Source organism: Podarcis gaigeae (genome assembly GCF_964106915.1).
Source record: "Podarcis gaigeae genome assembly, chromosome: 10".
In the NCBI taxonomy this organism is placed as follows: Eukaryota; Metazoa; Chordata; class Lepidosauria; order Squamata; family Lacertidae; genus Podarcis; species Podarcis gaigeae.
Window position 1 is genome coordinate 51851000 of NC_139686.1, and position 19205 is coordinate 51870204.

A 19205-nucleotide genomic window follows, 5' to 3' on the forward strand; every position below is an offset into this window, starting at 1 on the left:
CTCTACTTGCACTTTGACATGCTTTCGAACTGCTAGGTTGGCAGGAGCAGGGACCGAGCAATAGGAGCTCACCCCGTCGCAGGGATTCAAACTGCCGACCTTCTGATCGGCAAGTCCTAGGCTCTGTGGTTTAACCCACAGCTCCACCCGCATCCCAGAAATGGGGATAGACCCCCCAAAAAAACAATTACAGGAATTAAATAGTGCTTTCAACTACACTTGAAAGATCTCCAATGGGCATAACAATGGCCATGGGACCAAGTGACCTATAAACAGGGCTTTTTTCCCAGTCGGGCCAAGAGTCAGATAATCAGCAAAGGCAAGAGGCTGCTTCAACTACTGATGAATCATGTGCTTGCCATCCTACCTGGGTTCGTGTACAGTTGGCTCTCTACTGTTTTCCCAATGCACTGGAGTTTGACAGCTTGAAGGGATTCATCTGCATTTGTGATGGTTGGTAAGCTTCCTAGAGTATCACGCACCAAATTTGCAACCTCTCTCACTTCAAATAGCTTCAGCAGCTCTGAGTACACAGCAGGGAAGGAGACAAGAAAGACCGCCTAGTGAAAAGAGGGGAGAAATCAAAATACACTATGAACTTGAGATTAAAGAAATTGGGACAGGTAAGAAATCTGAGCATAAGGATGGGATCTGACTTTAAACTATTGTTAAAACTTTCGTAAATTATCTCCTTTGCCAGAAGAACTCGGCTTGGGGTTGGAGGGAATTGCTTTTATTTTATTTTTCTAAAATGAGTGATATTGCAAATTGCATTATCGTTAATTAACTGCAGTCCTAAACTGAAGACCAGAAAGCGAATGGGGCTATGGTGAAGATGAATAAGGGGAACAGTACTTAAAATATCCATAGCTACTTGCAGAAAATACAATCAGGTAGTCTGACAATATTCTTAGAAGTGAGTGTGGAACAAAATGATCTCATAGATCTGCTAGCTTGGGCCAAAAGCTTGCTATAGAGGGGAAAATATGCAGCCAGATGTCTGAACCCAACTTCTGCTATCAATATGTCAATAACAAAATGAAGCACGTTCTAAGTCATAGCAGCAAGAAACAGTAAATTTATCGCATAAGGAACAAGGCTGCTTTTCCCCCGTATCTGTGACCAGGCAGCGTGAACAGCGGCAACAGTGTAGTGCAACAGCTTATTAACTTACTTGGGCTTGAGATAAAGCGCTAGCCCCTTTGGTTTCTTGGGAAAGGAAGAATCGCACAGACATCAAAAGCTCTTGAATACAGCAGCAGAATTCCTCCTCGTTTTGCCCTCCAGTAGCAAGAGAGAACAGCTTCCGAGACTGGATGATATACTTAAATATATATTCTTGTGCCTACACATGTCGAATGAGAAATATACAAGTCTGCATTATTGGTTCTTAATAAAAACTTGGTTTCAGAGATAAGTGAATAGTCGCTGTTTAAGCAAAGAATAAACCAGGCAATGGAATAGTTTATACCAGGAACAGAACTCTCTGCAGTCAGAAGAAAAACTAATATGAAAAAGGAATAGCAAGCTGAAGGGAACCAGCAGTCGGCCCCCACACCCACATCCCTGAACAGAACCTCATGTTATTTCAGTGAATGATTTTTTTATTGGACAAAAATCTGTTTCATTATGGCCCTGAATCATGGCCATGAAGAATTTTCTCCAATCATTGCTATAGGCCGTGACCCATAAATGCCCAGTTCATTCTGTACTTTCACATTATGTGACTAATTTTTTGGTTTCTAGTATGAAGTAATTTGGGGGGGGGGGACCAAAAACTTTCAAAATCATCAGAGCTAATTTTTACTGGAGTGTTTTATAATGTCATTGTACTTGTTATATGATCTCTTTATCATAATGAAACCTTTAAAAAATCCTCTGAGCTGAACAGTTTGTGTCTATAAAGCTATTAAGCAATTTTCTTTTATTCACAATCTTTTCACCAGGAAAATAAATGCAAATCCCTTGAAATGATGGCAAAATTGTTTACTTTCGGTTATCAAATACAAAATGTTAGCCAATTTGCTCCTGTATTTTAAAATTTATGTCCTACAATTAATTGACAGCATCAAGCGCTGGTTTATGCTCTTATCCATACATCTATGGAACTTTAGTAGCTTCTTCTTGTTCTAATGCTATTATATTGCATCACTGATGGAATTATGAGAGCTACGTATTTTGGGTATATCAGTCATTGAAGGACATCTAACACAGGTTTTAGCTAAGTCTAAAACTCCATAAATTGGCTTGCATTATTAACATGGAAACAAACAAATACAAATGGACAAAAATTCACGTGAATTTTTACTTTCTACATGCATGCCAGATTTCCAAAAAGGGTTGTGTCATTCTGTGAGTGAGCTGAGTATGTACTTAGTTTTACATGTTAAGAGCAATTAACCATGGTTTGTTGCTATGCAAATGAGCTTCAATGAGCTCAGGCAAAGGGTTGGGCTTATCAACTCCACTTGCCTGCCTACTCTGCCTATACAGTCAAAAGGATGAATTCTGCCAGGTTTCATTTCCGTTTCATAGAATCTCAGTTTAGCATTATGCACAAAGCAGGAATCTTGGTTTACAGCAAACAATACTTAGTTGTGAAACAAAACAACTTCAAACCATGGGTTATGAGGCTAGCTTGTTTAACTAACCATGGTTAGTTATTAAGGACTGTCCACATAGTGCTCACCCATGGTTTAGTATTATGTGCACACCAGCTGTTTGACTTCAAACCACCACCACCCAACCAATGCACAAAGCATTTCCTTGCACACACTCGCAGCAGGATGGGTCCCATTATCCTTGTACCAACTGCATCCTTCTCCTAAAAGTTACTCCAGAGGGAATCTGATGCTTCAAAGACAAATTTAGAGGATGTATGGAGCCTACCACTAAAAGGAAAAGTGGAAAAGTGCCCTTGCACAAGCAGACACAACCTTATACTATCTTAGTTCCAAGTCTCAGTAACTTCAGCTGGCATAAATTCATGTTGATATAGAGAGATACAAGCAAGATTACACACTCCCCTGACAAACTGTGTTACCTTTAATACTTCTTGGTTGTGTGCTTGCCTTTCCACTTCTGTTATCCGATCAACATGCCACTTCAACACCTTTATGAGGTCTCTAGAGTATAACACAAAATTTATTTCCAGGCTGAAGTGTGAAAGACTTAAATAACACACTGGATTACACGACGTCTAAAACAGATCAAAATAATGTAAGTAATTTATAGTGCAGTCCTAGAGGTATCTACTCTAAACTAAGTTTCATTCAATACAGTGCTGCAATGTCCCAGATAAATGAATATTAGATGGCAAGCTTAGGTTGGAATCTCAAAGTAATGCCACTAAAGAGCAAATACAAAAGAAGATCCCATTATATTTTTGGATACTTAGAAAAAAAATGATTTTGTTGTTTACAGTTTCATTTCACAGGAGTGTCTTGAGAGCAGAGTTTCCCAAACTTGGGTCTCCAGTTGTTTTTGGACTACTATTCCCATCATCCCCAACCACTGGTCCTGCTAGCTAGGGACCCAAGTTTCGGAAACCTTGCTTTAGACGCAGGACTCTAGGTCAATGAAAGAGAATACATATTGCATGCAGAATGTCCCAGATTCTATTCCTGGCATCTCCTGATATGGCTGGGAAAGACTCCTGGCTGAAATCCTGAAGACCTCCTGCAGTCAGCAAAGGCAAGATTGATCTAAGTGTAGACAAGACCAAACTAGATGAGCCAACGATCTGACTCATTGCAAGATAGCGTCTTAGGTCCCTATGGTCAATGCGCTTGGCTAGCTATGAAAATTTGCAAACATCCCTAGCAAGGGAAATTTAACAAACAAAATACTGGCAACTATCCAGAAAGCCTACGGTTAAATTTACACTCTGTGACAAAAAGCGCGTCCTTAGATATAAATATCTCTTCCTTGGGAGCCGATTTTGATCAAGGGCTGTAAAGTTTAATGCATTTCCCCTTTTACATGAGACTCCAATCTAAGCTTTGTGTCCACAGCGTGTATGTTAAGTGGTAAATTTATGTGTAGCCCCCAAGGCAACAGAGAAGCAGGATGTATCTGTCTAACGTAGATATGTATCTCCCACCCAGAACAATAGGAAGGCATTCCTTCAACTATCTCCTTTGATCTGCTAATTGTTTCTTTTTGAAATAGCCTTGATCTGGTTATGTGCTCCAGAAACCAAGAGGGGCACAGCTTTAGGACTGCCCCAAAAGGCATTTACAAATACCACTGTCTAGCCATGGGAAATCTTCCCATTGGGGCCTCCTAACTTGAGACCAGAAATGTATCTGCCACCTAGAAACTGACTGGACCGCTCACAGCCTCCCTTCCTGTAACTAGGGAAGAGAATGAGCCATGTATCTTTGCACTTCCTCCTTGTCTTTCTCCTTTTGTCCTTGAGCACCCAACTTCACTGAAGATGCCCAGGGTTTGTTAAGCCAGTTCCACCACCACAACATCCAAACCAGGAAACTGGTTTTAAAACGCACCACAAATCAGAATCTAGTCCTGGTTGTTTTACAATTACGTTTTACAGTTAAATATTTCCTCTTACGTTTTACATTTAAGTACCGTATTTTTTGCTCTATAAGACTCACTTTTTCCCTCCTAAAAAGTAAGGGGAAATGTGTGTGCGTCTTACGGAGCGAATGCAGGCTGCGCAGCTATCCCAGAAGCCAGAACAGCAAGAGGGATTGCTGCTTTCACTGTGCAGCGATCCCTCTTGCTCTTCTGGCTTCTGAGATTCAGAATATTCTTTTTCTTGTCTTCCTCCTCCAAAAACTAGGTGCGTCTTGTGGTCTGGTGCGTCTTATAGAGCGAAAAATATGGTATTTCTAGGTGTTAGGACACGGTTAGGGTTTGTTTTAAGGGTCACATATACATTACACAGCATAATGGCAAAAGGTAGAAAACCATTTAATGGCAATGGAAATAGTAGAACTGAACTGATTTCAAGCTGATAGTCTCTCTCTCTCATATATATATATATATATATATATTTGCTATATATATATATATTCTCAATCAATTTATCAGCTCATTGGACTTTTATTTTGATCTACTGCCCTTTTATTTAGATCAGTTAATTTAATCTACCTTCAGCCAATTAGATGACCAGTCATTGTACAAGGTGCAACCATTTAGTTGCGCTAGTGTTACGCATACTGCCTGTCCTTCACCAGCAGGTCACATGGCAGCTTACAACAATTAAAAATTGTAAATTGTAAACTGATAAAACAGATCACAATAACAGAAGTGGGGTGGGTGTATATACCTTTACCTGTATGCAAGTGCTCCTGCAAAGTGGCTTTCAATGTAGGTGTCCATAACTGGCTTAAAATGGTGAAACTTGCTGTCCTGCAGCAAATTAATTATGTGAACCTAAGAATAACAACACTGGTGTTTATTAATGCCTTTGGAAATCAACATCCAAAATTAAAATAAGACCCTAGGGAATAATTAAGTATACCTTACCAAACAATCAAATACTTGGGAGCCATACTTTTGAGAATTTTCATCTAAAATTCCAAATAAAGTGTCCAGTGTATCTTGGAGAAACTTGATGAAAGAGAAATTTAAGAAATACATATTTAATAAACGTTCTTTATTATATAACCTGTTGGGGAAATTACATTTCTTTACGAATGCAAAATAAACAGTGAAAAGAGTCTTTACCTTTACTATTTCTGACCCATCTATTTCTTTCAATTTTGAGAGGCAGCCGGCAATTTTTTCTGGGTGGGCTCGCCACTTAAGAAGGTCAAGCATGTCTCCTATGAAGCAAAGACACAGAGCAACAGAGACGGTGTATAGCTAGAGATGCAACAAATGTCTGATTGATCTACATCAGGCATGTCCAAGAGGTAAATTGTGATCTACCGGTAGATCACTGGCTCCCCCCAAAGATTTGCAACATCTTAGGCTCCCCTGGAAAAGCTCAACAACTTTGACCTGAACCCCCAAAAAGGGGGTAGATCACTGCCAGTTTTTAACTCTGTAGATTGCAGTCTCTTGGGAGTTGGCTACCCCTGATCTACATGATGTGGGAAGAGGGGAGAGAAAAGGCAACAGGCACAATCCAGCAAAAGTTAGGCGTGTCAAAGTGTCAAAGTGTCATTGACGTCAACAGCACTTATCAGGAGCTAAATCCCACCGAACCTAATGAAACATACTTATGAATAGATACTGGCAAACTTTCGTGTTTTTAAAAAGAATTCCACATATAGTACATCTGCAACTTATGAGGAGGTTACGTTCAGGTAATCATGCCCATAGCCAAAATTGCATATACACATAACACATTGAGTGCAAAAGCGACTGGGATTGCTGAAGTCTTTTTCCTAGATGTCCTCCCCCCTTTTATTTATTTATTATTTTTATTTGCCAAGCCTTTAAAGATTAACGCACACAAGTTAAATGTATGTAAGTTGTGGGCTTACTGTATTTCAGTAGATCTGTTGGTGTGCTGTGCTTAATGCATAGACAAGATTACTAGCCCTAACAGATAACCACACCAAAGTCCTGACTGTATCCTGATCCCTACAAGGATGTTTACCTATCCCTAACAGTACTTTTTGATTCCAGGTGTGCTGTTTTTGTTTTGTTTTTTAAATGTATTTCACTACATTCCATCTATGTCAGCTTTTGCTTTGCTCTAAATAGTCCCCCAAATTCCTTTATTAATGTGTTGATAAAACCAATGGTTTATTCAATATCATTTGTGTCTATCTTGCAAAGATTAAAACGACATGTTAGAAGCATATCCCGATTTCAAGAACCTCACATTAACTGGCTGTTACACTGTTTTAATAACCAACATGTTACTTTACCGTTCTGTGTAAGCTTAGTTGAACACAGGAAAGATGTTATCCAAAATGATTCCTTAGTGGTTTTTACTGCTTGGTGGTTATTTGAAAGGAGATGCCCCTTTGAAAAGGGGAATTTGAGGTAGCGACTAGAATCCTGAAGGCTTACATTTTCTTCACACTGGGGGAATAATTAAGTTAAGTTTGCATTTCAACTTGCTATATAAAAATGAGATAAAAACGTAGCACAAAGCTGTCACGTAAAACTGTTTTTCTTTGGAGAATGGCATAATGTGCTAATTACCTCTTCCCAATGGGTTTCCTTCATGATCTGTTCCTAACCCTTTAGTACTGTATATTCTCTCTAAACACTGTCCCAAGGTGACTTCATTACATCCCGCGTCATAAAATACCACACACTTTCAGTACCCAGTTCTGCTATCTCTCTTCATCCCAGCCCCACAACTCTAAAGTGCCCCTCTGATATTTCTACTCAAATGCTTTGTTGTTGACTCATGATGAATAAACTGAAGACATAGGACACCTTTCTTCTCACTTCACCCTCTGTCTATTGACTCTGATTATCTGCTAACATCACCATCCATCCTATTAACAGGTACATAGCTATGGCTTTTCTTTGAGTCTTCTTCCCTTTGTCTCCTATATTCAGTCCAGTTACAAGCAAGTGGTCCTTCCTGTCTGCCCCCTGTAGTCCACACCTTGGTAAGCTTTCATCTTGATTACTGCTATCTTCTTCTCTCCAGCCTTACATTATTTCATATTGGGGGCTCGTACACACTTTCGCTTGCCCTATGCCAAAAAAGCATGGGTCTGAGTGGTTTTCCACTTGACCCACACTTTCTAGGCATGGGTCTGAGTGGTTTCCCCCTTGCCACGATCCTTTCCTGTGGGAAAGCCCACTCTTTAGCTCTAAATTGCCAATTGCTGTTTGCTCCGATTGAGCGTTAAAGAGTGGTTTTCCCAGAGGGAAAACAGCAGGACAAGAGGGAGAAGCCCTTGGTGTCCTCAGCTCTAGCCCATATCAACTGCCTAAATCATACAACTTTCATTGCTCTGACCAACTGGGAAAAACACACACACCGTTGCTAAGCACAAGCGGTGTTATCAGGGAGAAGATACACAGGCAACTTTTTCGTGCGTGCAAATGCACAGAAATTTCAGTGTGGCTAAAGGGGTGTGTGTGTGAGAGAGAGAGAGAGAGAGTGAGAGAGAGAGAGAGAGTGAGAGAGAGAGAGAGAGAGAGAGAGAGAAACTTTCTAGATAATGTTCGGAATTTGGCCAACCTAGATGCAACACGTTAGCAAAACAGGAGCAGTATTTAATAAGGAAATTTCACAGTACGAGGTACTGCATTGAAATGCATAACAAGATTTAAAGAGCCAATAACATAAGCTTGAAAGGATAAAATGAGAGGATATTTTGCACAATGACAAGCCTAGCATTCTTTTGGCAGCTGATTCAATCTGCCTAAATCTAAGGGCAGCCCTAGGCATTTGGAGTATTTCTCTTGAATAAATCACATTTCCCTCTGCTTTCCAGTGGAAATTACCTTATGCACAATGAGCTCGTGAGTGCCATCTGGCAGTGTCCTTCCATTTTCCTGCATCAGAGGGACGAAAGAAAAACCAAACAACTTCTTCTCCCCCTTTTCTTTTGCTGAAACACATATATAAATTAAAAATCCACCATATTCCAGGCTGGAAATGAGAATGCATAGATTCAGCGAAAGCAGAGTTGCATATATAACTTGGCACTCATCCACAACCAAAAGTCAGAAATGAAAATAATAATAATAATAATAATAATAATAATAATAATAATAATAATTTGTACCCCGCTCATCTGACTGGGTTTCCCCAGCCACTCTGGGTGGCTTCCAACATACATAAAAACATAATAAAACATTAAACTGCTTCCCTATACAGGGAAGACACCTTCAGGTGTCTTCTAAAGGTCATCTCCTTGACATCTGATGGGAGGGCGTTCCACAGGGTGGGCGCCACTAGAGAGAAGGCCCTCTGCCATAGTGAGAAATCCATAACCTACAAAACTACTAATAGGACACAATCCGGCAAACAGCCACAACTCATACAGAAAGCAATGCGATAGGGCACATTTGGACATGCTTCAATTAAAACTGAGACTAACAAAGGCTGCCAGGAGCATGGGAGTGTGAAGGAGGAAACTTACAATGGCCTCATCTCCATGTTGGGATAAGCTAGTTTGTCTCAGTCTTACATGTGCCTTGCCCCTGCTGCATAGCTCCCCCAGGCGGCTTTTCTCCCAGCATGCATGGTGCCTGGGCAGCTCAAACAATCCACAGTACAGCTTGCCATGTTGTCCACACTGAAACTACGTGAGTGTTAAGTCAGAAATAAACCAAGAACTTGATTTCTGGCTTAGTGCTCATGGTTAGTTTGTTTAAAACAAACTGTCGTCCAGGTTTGGACAATGTGATATCATACAATGGCTTGTTTGTGTTGTACAGACACGGGGTGTGGGTATGGTTGTGTGGGTGTGTAAGGTGGAGAGGGACCTATGCAGCAGGGGGAGGTACATTCACAATTAAGCCATGGCTGAAGACGAACTATAGCTTCTCATGATGTGTGAACTAGGCCAACATGATGGCATAAATCTATGCAGGAAATAGTTCATGGCCAGGATAAGAATCATTCCCAAAAACGATGTTCACAGCTACTTCCTTGTGGCAGCATCGGGTCTAAAGTAATTAATAACATGTCATTCAAATTCATCTTTCTTTACTGAGCACAATCCCTGACTCATCCAAATCACAGAATTATACCAACTATTTTGAAAATACTTACCCTGATTCTGGATATATTTAAAATGCAAGAAAATTCAAATTCAAAACAACTTACTTTCAAGTAAGCGTGCTTAAAAGCACCAGCTTGCTAGGAACATAAGAGCAATACTCTGCACTTACATCACTATTTGTGATTTTTTTTTAAAGAAAAGTTGATGAAAGACATCCTAGCCAAACTAGACACTAATCTAAAGTCAGATCTTGAGGTCACTAAAAGAGTTGAATGATCCTAGCTAATACCTGCAGAGATCTTTAAACAACCCCTTTCCACAACAGTCAAGAATGCAAGAGATAAGGAGAAGCAAGCTGTATTCTCAGACCATTTTGTTCACCACATACAAATGTAAGAGATCTGAAGAAGAGAAGGCAAAGACTTCTAAAACTGTAAATTGTGGCTCTCCTTCAATATCACCTTACATTGCTTTGAAGAAAAGAAAAATGTAAAATGTTCTAGAAAAAAAATCACCTACTTGCTCCTATTTCTGTGCTCTTGTTTTACCTCATGGAATAAACATGTCACTTCCCTAATAATTCTATTATTTGAGCCCACAACCCTTGCAACTCTCTAGAACAGTGGTTCCCAAACTTTTCCCCACACAGACCACTTGGAAATTGCCAAAGGTCATGGTGGACCACGTAATGATATTTCTGCTTGTAATGTGCTATGCTAGGTGCTGTATGATTTTTAATTGTATTTTTACAGACATGCCATGGAGCACCTGAATAAAGCTTGTGGACCAATAGTGGTCTGCAGACCACAGCTGGGGAACCCCTGCTCTAGAACAAAGCTGGGGGAGCCTGTGGAGAATATGGGAATTGGGAGTCGAACAACATCTGGAGGAACACACCCCTGCTCTAGAACCTTCCAATTATTTCCCCTAGCAGTCTGTGCAGGCAGGAAGTTTTTAGCTTATAGAATTTCAGATATTTTTTCTCAACTGTGTTTGATAGAATTGTCATTTACATCCAACCCTCATAGGAGTGAAAAGTATTTAGGTAAAACAAATACTATCAGAAAGGCAAGTAATAATGGCAGAGATATTGAGGAAAACCTTTACAGCTACCATATACCTGTAGCCTGGTAAAGAGTTTCATACACTCTATAGTTATGGAAGAAAACCCATCCCTTTCTGCAGGATAGCGCTAAGGCAAAGCTGTTAATGCCAGTGGATAGCTGGTTTTCAAATGTGATTCCCTCTCCCAGTAAGCTGCAAAGAGTAGAAAATCTGTCTTAAGTCAGTGTGCACGAAAAGCATTTGAAAAGCTCCGAGACTGCCTAGTGCAACTCCAAAGCGCTACAACTTATGAATAGGTCTTACTGGAACAGTGTCGGAATTCAAAGCGAAGATGAGCTCCCCTGAATTTATCCACAGGAATAGGAAGTTTCAGCAGCTCAGACCACCGGGGACTGTTGTTGTGGTAAAGCACAAAGGAGTGAAATTCAGTGGCTGGTGGCTCTCCAGAGCCAAAAGAGATAAAATCCTGATGAAGAGAGAAAGAAAGCAGGTTAAAGGTATTACTTTAGAGCCAAAATTAACACGGACTCTGGAACAAAGACGTCAAAAGCATCTACGGAACATTGCCAACCCTTCGTTGACCTTCTCAAGCAAAGTTGACCTTCTCAAGCAAAGGCTCAATAAGGTTCCCTCATTTATTTATCTTTTGGCCTGCCTGGGACTGCAAAAGAAGCAAGGTTATGAAGGTCCAGCAGGCTATGGTATAATTTATGGGCTGCTTTTAGCTTGGTCACACAAGCTGTGTAGGCCTAACTAGAAGATGCAATTTGTGTGCTTGATTGCTGTGATTATGACCCCATGAATACCTAGTGTACATATTTCTCTCTATTGGATAGCTGGATTCTGTGTACATTGTTATAAAATCTATGGGTAGTCACTGATTGCAGAAGGTTGCCATTTAGAATAAAATACACAATAGGAAAGGTTAAGGAGAAAGCTTGAAGAAGAAAAATACCTTTAGGATTTGACCACCACAGTCCACAATGTACATTGTCACTTCTACATTCCTAGCCACACTTTTTCCTCCCTTCTCAAACTCTCCTCTTTCTATTGTGATATATAAGTCATTCCTCATTTCACCTGCAGGAGATGGAGGGAAACAGATTAACACAAGCAGAAACAACACAGATTAACACAAGCAGAAACAACACAGCCTTGATCTTCACTTTAAATAGCAAAAAAAATTAAAAAAAATTGGGTAATAAGCCCAGGAGGAAGAAGTGCTAGATAAAATTTACTCTGTAATCACACCGTGTGTGTGTGTGTGAGAGAGAGAGAGAGAGAGAGAGAGAGAGAGAGAGAGAATAGTAATGATGAGATGGGATCCATTCTGCAAGAATCATATAATCAGAGCATGATCCCCTCTCAGGCACATGCCCACTGGACAGGGTAAGGTTCGTCCTAAACCCCTTGTACTGCTGCAACACAACATTAAACTGTCAAAACCATGCTGGTGTAACAACACTCTTGCAGCAATAGGACTCCATTGGTGCAAGGTAGAAAACTATGAATACCAATGTATGTGAGGGAGGCCTTTGGCTCAGTCAGGGTCCCTCTATACCATACACACCTGTATGTATGCACACAGAGCTCTTTTCCACATCAGCTGAACATACAGATGGCATCTCTCCTGGAAGTGGGGTGGATGAGAGATGCACTCCCAGTTGTTCCTTGCCAAGAGGGATTTGCTGATGGTGTCCATCCGTGAGCCCAGGGAAGTTGTCCATCTGCAGATGCACTTTGAAATCAAACCGTGTCTACAAAGCAATATCGTTCCTTTGCAGGGAGCTTTGCTGGTCCACAAAGGTGCAAATGCACTTTGCAAATGGACAACTTCAAAGGTTCCCACTGCCAACGCCTATCAGCTGACAGCAGTACCCATCTACCCTAAATGGCCTGTGGATAGTGAGCCAGTTCTTGACCTGGTCCTTGGGCTGAAAAAAGCACACACACCCATCATAAAAGAAAAGAAAAGGAGGAAAGATGGGTGAGGGGAGCTGAAGGTATTAGTTAAGCCAACTATTTCTGCATGCAGCAGTTTGTATGGTGCAGTGAGGAAGGAGTGAGCATGCAATCAGCTGAGGTGCTTTCAAGTAACTTTTCTTTAACCAGGTTACAATCCTATTTAATACATAAAAATATATTACGACAGGCACTATGAACAAAATTAATTCTACTATGCAGCGAACTGTGTTTCAATAATTGCTCTATAACAGAACAAAGGACAAGAGCAGTATGTGTCTTAGAAGCTAATTTTCTATGTATTATTTTAAGGGGCAGAATCATCATTCCACAGCCGGAAGCATTTTAATTAATGCTGCAGATAATATTAAAGTGACTGGAAATACTATGCTTAAAGACACAAAACAATCAAGACTCATTCAAGCTGGAAATAACTTCATAATCCATTCCTTGTGTAAATCTGTTATAGTCATACTAGATCTTAAACAAAGCATGCATGCATTTGCCCAGAGATGCATATACCAATACAAAGCCCAAATCTCAATTCAAGAAAAGCCATTTGGCAATTAGCGAGTGTAGATATATAAAGGAGGAGTTCCCAATAGAATACCTAATAAGAGCAGAAACAGAATATTTTAAAAAGGCTTGAAAAAGCTGAAAGGGAGAGGTCAATACATAGGACTCCAAACAGCTGGAGAGAAGGATGTAACATAGCGCCTGCCTGTGTGGAGAAGCTTGGTAAGAAGACTTTGTATGTGCTCACATAATAATAATAATAATAATAATAATAATAATAATAATAATAATAATAATAATATTTTATTTATATCCCGCTCTCCCCAGCCAAAGCCAGGCTCAGGGCGGCTAACACCAATAAAATAATACAGCATTCTAAAATAATTTAATTATAAAATTAATTCAAATCAAATTGATGGCAACCATTGGGCTAGAGTTCTGTGAAGATTGCCAAAGGAGGGAGTCAGGCTGTGCCCTGGCTAAAGGCTTGGTGGAACAGCTCTGTCTTGTAGGCCCTGCGGAAAGATGTCAAGTCCCGCAGGGCCCTAGTCTCTTGTGGCAGAGCGTTCCACCAGATCGGAGTCACAGCCGAAAAAGAATGGTGGCACCTCTATCTTGTCTGCAGCAGTTAGGAACAGCCAGGTTCATATCCCAAAATATAGGTGTAAACGGCAGGCAAACAAACACCCCCAATTTGTTATGGTGCCCAGCCCTCCAATGTATGTTGTATGCACAAGACATTATCATTAATACAATGAACACACCCTTCCTATTGTACCCTGTCACAAAACACCTTCAACATCAAAAACTATGGGCTCCAATATTGTGCAAGTGGTGCTTCAGTCATACAATGGGAATTTCCATCCCTCTCCTCCCCACCAGCAGTCCCCACATACTCCCCAAATTATGCTCTAGAGGCCTACCCAACCCAGTGGGGCAAATTTTGAGGAGATGTGACAGCCTACAGGGAGGGTAGCAAAGAGGAGAGGAGAGGAGAGGAAGGGAAAGTCACGCTGTGAGAGCGGAACTATGTTGCACTCACACAGTAGCTGTGTTGGATTCAACCCTATATTACAAACGTAGGCCATCTCGAAATGCCTCCATCCCCTGGTAAGGTAAGTACTGATGATTCAATATGCTTTAGAATGTGGTTGGAAACGTGAACAATTTGTCACACAGATTGGCATTCCATGTAGAATTGGTACTCCCTGGTCCCAGAACATGTACACACCACGTACATGGATCAACGCGCATTCACATATTTCAGCTGTTCACAAACCACTTAACACTGCAGTCTCTGCACAGCATACAGGATCACAAAAGGTAAAACAGAGATAAAACTGGTTTAAAATTAATTAGAAAGAATAATAAAGAACATTACTTAAAATGCTTGCTGACATAAAATAAGTCTTCATCAGGTACCAGAAGTTCAACTAAGCCTGCCAAAGTGATGGCGTTGACCTTCAAAGCCCTAAATAGCCTTGACCCTGCGTACCTGAAGGAGTGCATACACCTCCATCGTTCAGCCCAAACACTGAGGTGAAATTCTGAGGGTTCCCTCAGTGCGAAAAGTGAAGTTATAGGGAACCGGGCAGAGGGCCTTCACAGAAGTCGCTCCCACCCTGTGTAACACCCTCCCATCAGATGTCAAACAGATAAACAATTTGACTTTTAGAAGAAAGCTGAAGGCAGCCCTTTTTGGGCAAGTTTTTAATGGTTGATGTTTTACTGTGTTTTTAATATTTTGTTGGGAGCTGCCCAAAGTGGCTGGGGCATATAAATAATAATATAAATAATAAAATTATTCTTCTTGTTGTTGATAATATTATTACTATTATCTCAGATAGGAGAGAGTTCCACAGAATTGGGCCGGCAGTACTGAATGCACTGCTCCTGATGGATTTGAGCTTTGAGTGCGGGGATTAATGGTGACTTCTCCTTACCCCCCCCCCCAAAAAAAAGAAACTTCAGTGACTGAGCAGGGATGTAAGGATTCAGGTGGTCCTTAAGATATCCTGGGTCCAGGTTGTTAAGGGCCTTGTAAGTTAATACAAGAACCTTGAACCAAGCCTGGTAGCATATGGGCAGTCAGTGCAAGCTTCTTGGAGTTATGTGATGGCAGCAGCTTGTCCCCACCGAAAGCAGTGGTCTACCTGAAGTGAGCCCCAATCCTTTAAAGAGAGTTGGGAAACTTAAGATAATTGGACACTTTTTGTCAGCTACCCAATTATTTTGTTTTACTTGAATTATGTTCATGGCCACCTTTTTAAAAAAAGAAAGATCATCAACAATCCCTAAAAAATTGAAGTCCTAAAATAAAATATCTAACAAGCTAAATACAGTGGTACCTTGGGTTACATATGCTTCAGGTTACATATGCTTCAGGTTACAGACTCTGCTAACCCAGAAATATTACCTTGTGTTAAGAACTTTCCTTCAGGATGAGAACAGAAATCACCCAGGGGCCATGCAGCGGCAGCAGGAGGCCCCATTAGCTAAAGTGGTATCTCAGGTTAAGGACAGATTCAGGTTAAGAACAGACCTGCAGAACAAATTCAGTTCTTAACCTGAGGTACCACTGTACTCCAGAAATTTTAAAGACATCTTCCCTGGACTTGGGAACAGTCTTCCAAAGTAAAGTGTTAGGATTCTTTTGTTTTGTTTTCTAAAGAATATTCTAAACTACACATACTACTTTCTTGGCAGACTATGACTGGTTAGCAAAGTTGCTGGATTGCAACTCTTATCATTCCTGACATTTAGTCATGCTGGCTGGGGCTGATGAAAGTTGGAACCCCATAAAATATTTTGAAGGGGCACAGGTTTCCCTCTCCTGTAGAGCAAAAGTGAAACAGGTATTCCTGACAGCTACCACACATTAAATCCCCGGTGCTGGTTGTGTTTCTGCCAGAGCAGCAAAATGGAAATCAAACACAGTTGCATTATGAGCACATTGTTCTCCCTGTCACTCCGAGCTCAACCCTTTATTGACAAAACACACAGTGAATCCAATAAATCAAGGTCACGGGAGGAAAAAGAAATAAAGAGTGGAGTGGCTGCGATAAAAGTAATTGTGCATTTATTGAACTTATTGAACCGAGTGTGACCAGACACCTGTTCATTTGCTGATTTTATTTGGGAAAACCGAAATTCATTGGCAGACATAAGGCATCGTCCCCACTTTCATTCATATAAAAAAAAATTAAACAGCATCTGAAATACAGGCTACATTCCCCACAGATCATAACAGTTTTATGGATGGTTATAGTTCAAGCCCTATTTACTTAACTGTATTGCTTTAAACTTATTTTTCAATAGCTAACACAATCAGAAAAAAACTTTGTGACAAAAGACTCTGGTAAAGGGGGGGGGGTTCCCAATTGAATTTTATAGACTTTGCAATCAGCAAGAAGTTACTGACTGCAAGAATGGAAGAATATTACTATTATGGGAATAATATTGGGTTGCGTCAAGCGAAGAGATGACTCTCTTGGGGCTTCTGCACAGCTTGATTGCTTGCATAATGACCTCGAAGGCTGGTGGGTACTTGTTACTAAAATTTGTGGCAAACCTGCCTGGCAGGGAAGAGGCTGAGATAGGGTTCTGCCTGTTGTATGTGTTGTAACCCTAACCCTTTAAAACAAATAACTGCATTCCGGTTGTACAAATCCAACATCTTCTTTTTGTCTTCTTGATTTATAGCAGAGTCAGTTGAGTACAGAGAGGACAGAAACAGATTCAAATAACACAATTCCTCAAGGAGACTTTTATCTGATGAAAATACTTCCCTGTAGATGGTGCTCACACCCAGCATCTGAGCTCTGTAGTGTTGATTAATTACAAAGGCCCCTAAGCAGAAAATAATATTTACTGCTGTTGAAGGAGAAGAGGATTTTCTGGGGGCTTTCCCTATATCAATGGGGTCTAGGATGGGCCTAAAAAGAGCTGGAAACTGATTGGGAAATACTGACACCTGAAGCTTTAAGGTTTAATTGCTTGATATCTGAGACACTTACAAGGGTCATACACAAAATCAGATGATTTGTGATTTCAACATAATAGAATGATTTCAACATAATATTCTCTGGGATGCTGATTATAAATCTATCTGCACTTTGAAGCCTATGGCTGAGTCTTTGACACTTCTTCCTCTTCCCAACGAACTATATTTGCACATATATATAAGAATAATAGTCCTGTTTAAGAACGTAAGAGCTCTTTTGGATCAGATCAAAGTTCTATTTAGTCCAGTACTTGTTTCCCACAGTGAACAACCAAATGCCAAAAGCAAAACATCAGTGCAACATTTGAAGATAGCGATCATATCTCTTCTCAGTCTCCTCTTCCCCAGGCTAAACATACCCAACTCCTTCAACCATTCCTCATCAGGCTTGGTTTCCAGATTCTTGATCATATCGGTCACCTTCCACTACATATTCCAGCTTCTCAATCTCCTTCTTAAATTGTGGTGCCAAGAATTGGACACAGTACTCCAGGTGTGGTCTGACCAAGACAGAATAGAGCAGTACTATGACTTCCCTTGATCTGGACACTATGTTTCTGTTGATGAAGGCTAGAATAGGTTCAGCATTTTTTGCTGCTGCATCACACTGTACTCATATATCCTTTTCACATGTACTACCAGTAAGCCAGGTCAAGCAGCTACAAATCCACCCAACAGCTACAGCTTCTCTGCAAGAATATCATGGGGGGCTTTGTCAAAAGCCTTACTGAAATCAAGATACACTATGTCCACAGCATCCCCCTGATCCACCAAGCTTGTAACTTCATCAAAAAAAGAAATGAGATTTGTCTGGCATGACTTATTTTTGAGAAACTCATGCTGGGTCTTAGTAATCACAGCATCCTTTTCTAAGTGCTCAGAGATGGACCGTTTCATTATTTGTTCTAGGACCTTTCTTGGTATCAAGATCAAGCTGACCCGTCGGTAGTTATCTGGGTCTTCCTTTCCCCCCTTCTCAAAAATTATAGACAAAGGTTCTGAGATTACATTGGTAAACTTCTTTAGTACTCTTGGGTGCAGCTCACCAGGCCCTGGAGATTTGAATTCATTTAAAGTAGCTTGTGACTCTCCCAACCACTGCTGCATGTGTCCCGTGGGTTGCCCATCCCATCTGATTAAAGCTGTGTGTTACTCATGGAACAAAGTCTATCCTACACTGCAGGAGATACAGACAGAAAGGATAACCTCCTGCTTTTCATTTTCCATATTGCCTGGCTGGAATTAGCAAAACAAACATTCCTTCTTATTAAGATACGATGATCACTATTCAAATAAAAAAATATCCTTTACAGCATGTGCCGTATCCTCACAAAAGCGGTTCAGTAGGCTCACAAAAGAATGGAGCCAATTACTAAGCTGATGTCAAAATCTATATTTTTAAGCAAAGTCCATCACAGCTACAGTAGCACAGCTTATACATAGCCGCTGAAGTCTACCAGCGGCTGGCCACACACTGCTCCGCTGTAATGTGCATTTTCATAGTGGCACAGAACATCACTGTGTCTCACAATGGGAAGTCAAAAGAAGAAAAATTATTTATAGCAGCCAGAGGAAAATGTGACAACGCACAGCAGAGAGCCGCTATATCATGCACTGCTAGCAAAGAATGGAATAGAGCTAATAGGGATGCCTGGTGCTCTGTAAAAGCTGTTACTCATTAGCATCAGTTACACCAGCTTCCAGGGTGCTTGATGACATTTTCTCAAATTACCAAACTACAACACCACAAAAAAAGGTAAGGAAAGCTGGAGTGCTAGTGGAAACCACTGAACTTCAAGCAGTTATTTATGATGGATTTTGGGGAGAAGATTCTTTGAATCATCTGCATGGTATTCTGGACAGAATCAGGACGTGGCAGAAGATTAACCTTTCACCCCTGCAATCAACATAAAGCTGAACAGGAAATAAAAGGGAGGAAGGACCTACGTAGTATCCAAAATGGGTTCTTCCTGGCTTCTGTACACCACGCAAAAATGCAGACCAAGGAAAATGAGAATTATCTGTTTGAAAGCTCTGAG

General features: G+C 40.7%; 1 protein-coding gene across 8 annotated transcripts in view; it reads right to left on the reverse strand.

Moving 5' to 3' along the window:
• Positions 1-19205, reverse strand: part of DOCK4 (dedicator of cytokinesis 4) — a 248839-nt gene that overhangs the window by 83961 nt on the left and 145673 nt on the right. For all 8 annotated transcript variants that reach the window (XM_083698882.1, XM_083698883.1, XM_083698879.1 and 5 more), the window contains exons 14-23: positions 11641-11765; positions 10989-11151; positions 8395-8501; positions 6849-7005; positions 5695-5792; positions 5494-5577; positions 5300-5400; positions 3044-3125; positions 1175-1345; positions 368-560 (exon numbers count right to left, since the gene is read on the reverse strand). In XM_083698882.1, the coding sequence (XP_083555008.1) occupies positions 368-560; positions 1175-1345; positions 3044-3125; positions 5300-5400; positions 5494-5577; positions 5695-5792; positions 6849-7005; positions 8395-8501; positions 10989-11151; positions 11641-11765 (1281 nt within the window). The remainder of the gene's footprint in view (positions 1-367; positions 561-1174; positions 1346-3043; positions 3126-5299; positions 5401-5493; positions 5578-5694; positions 5793-6848; positions 7006-8394; positions 8502-10988; positions 11152-11640; positions 11766-19205) is intronic.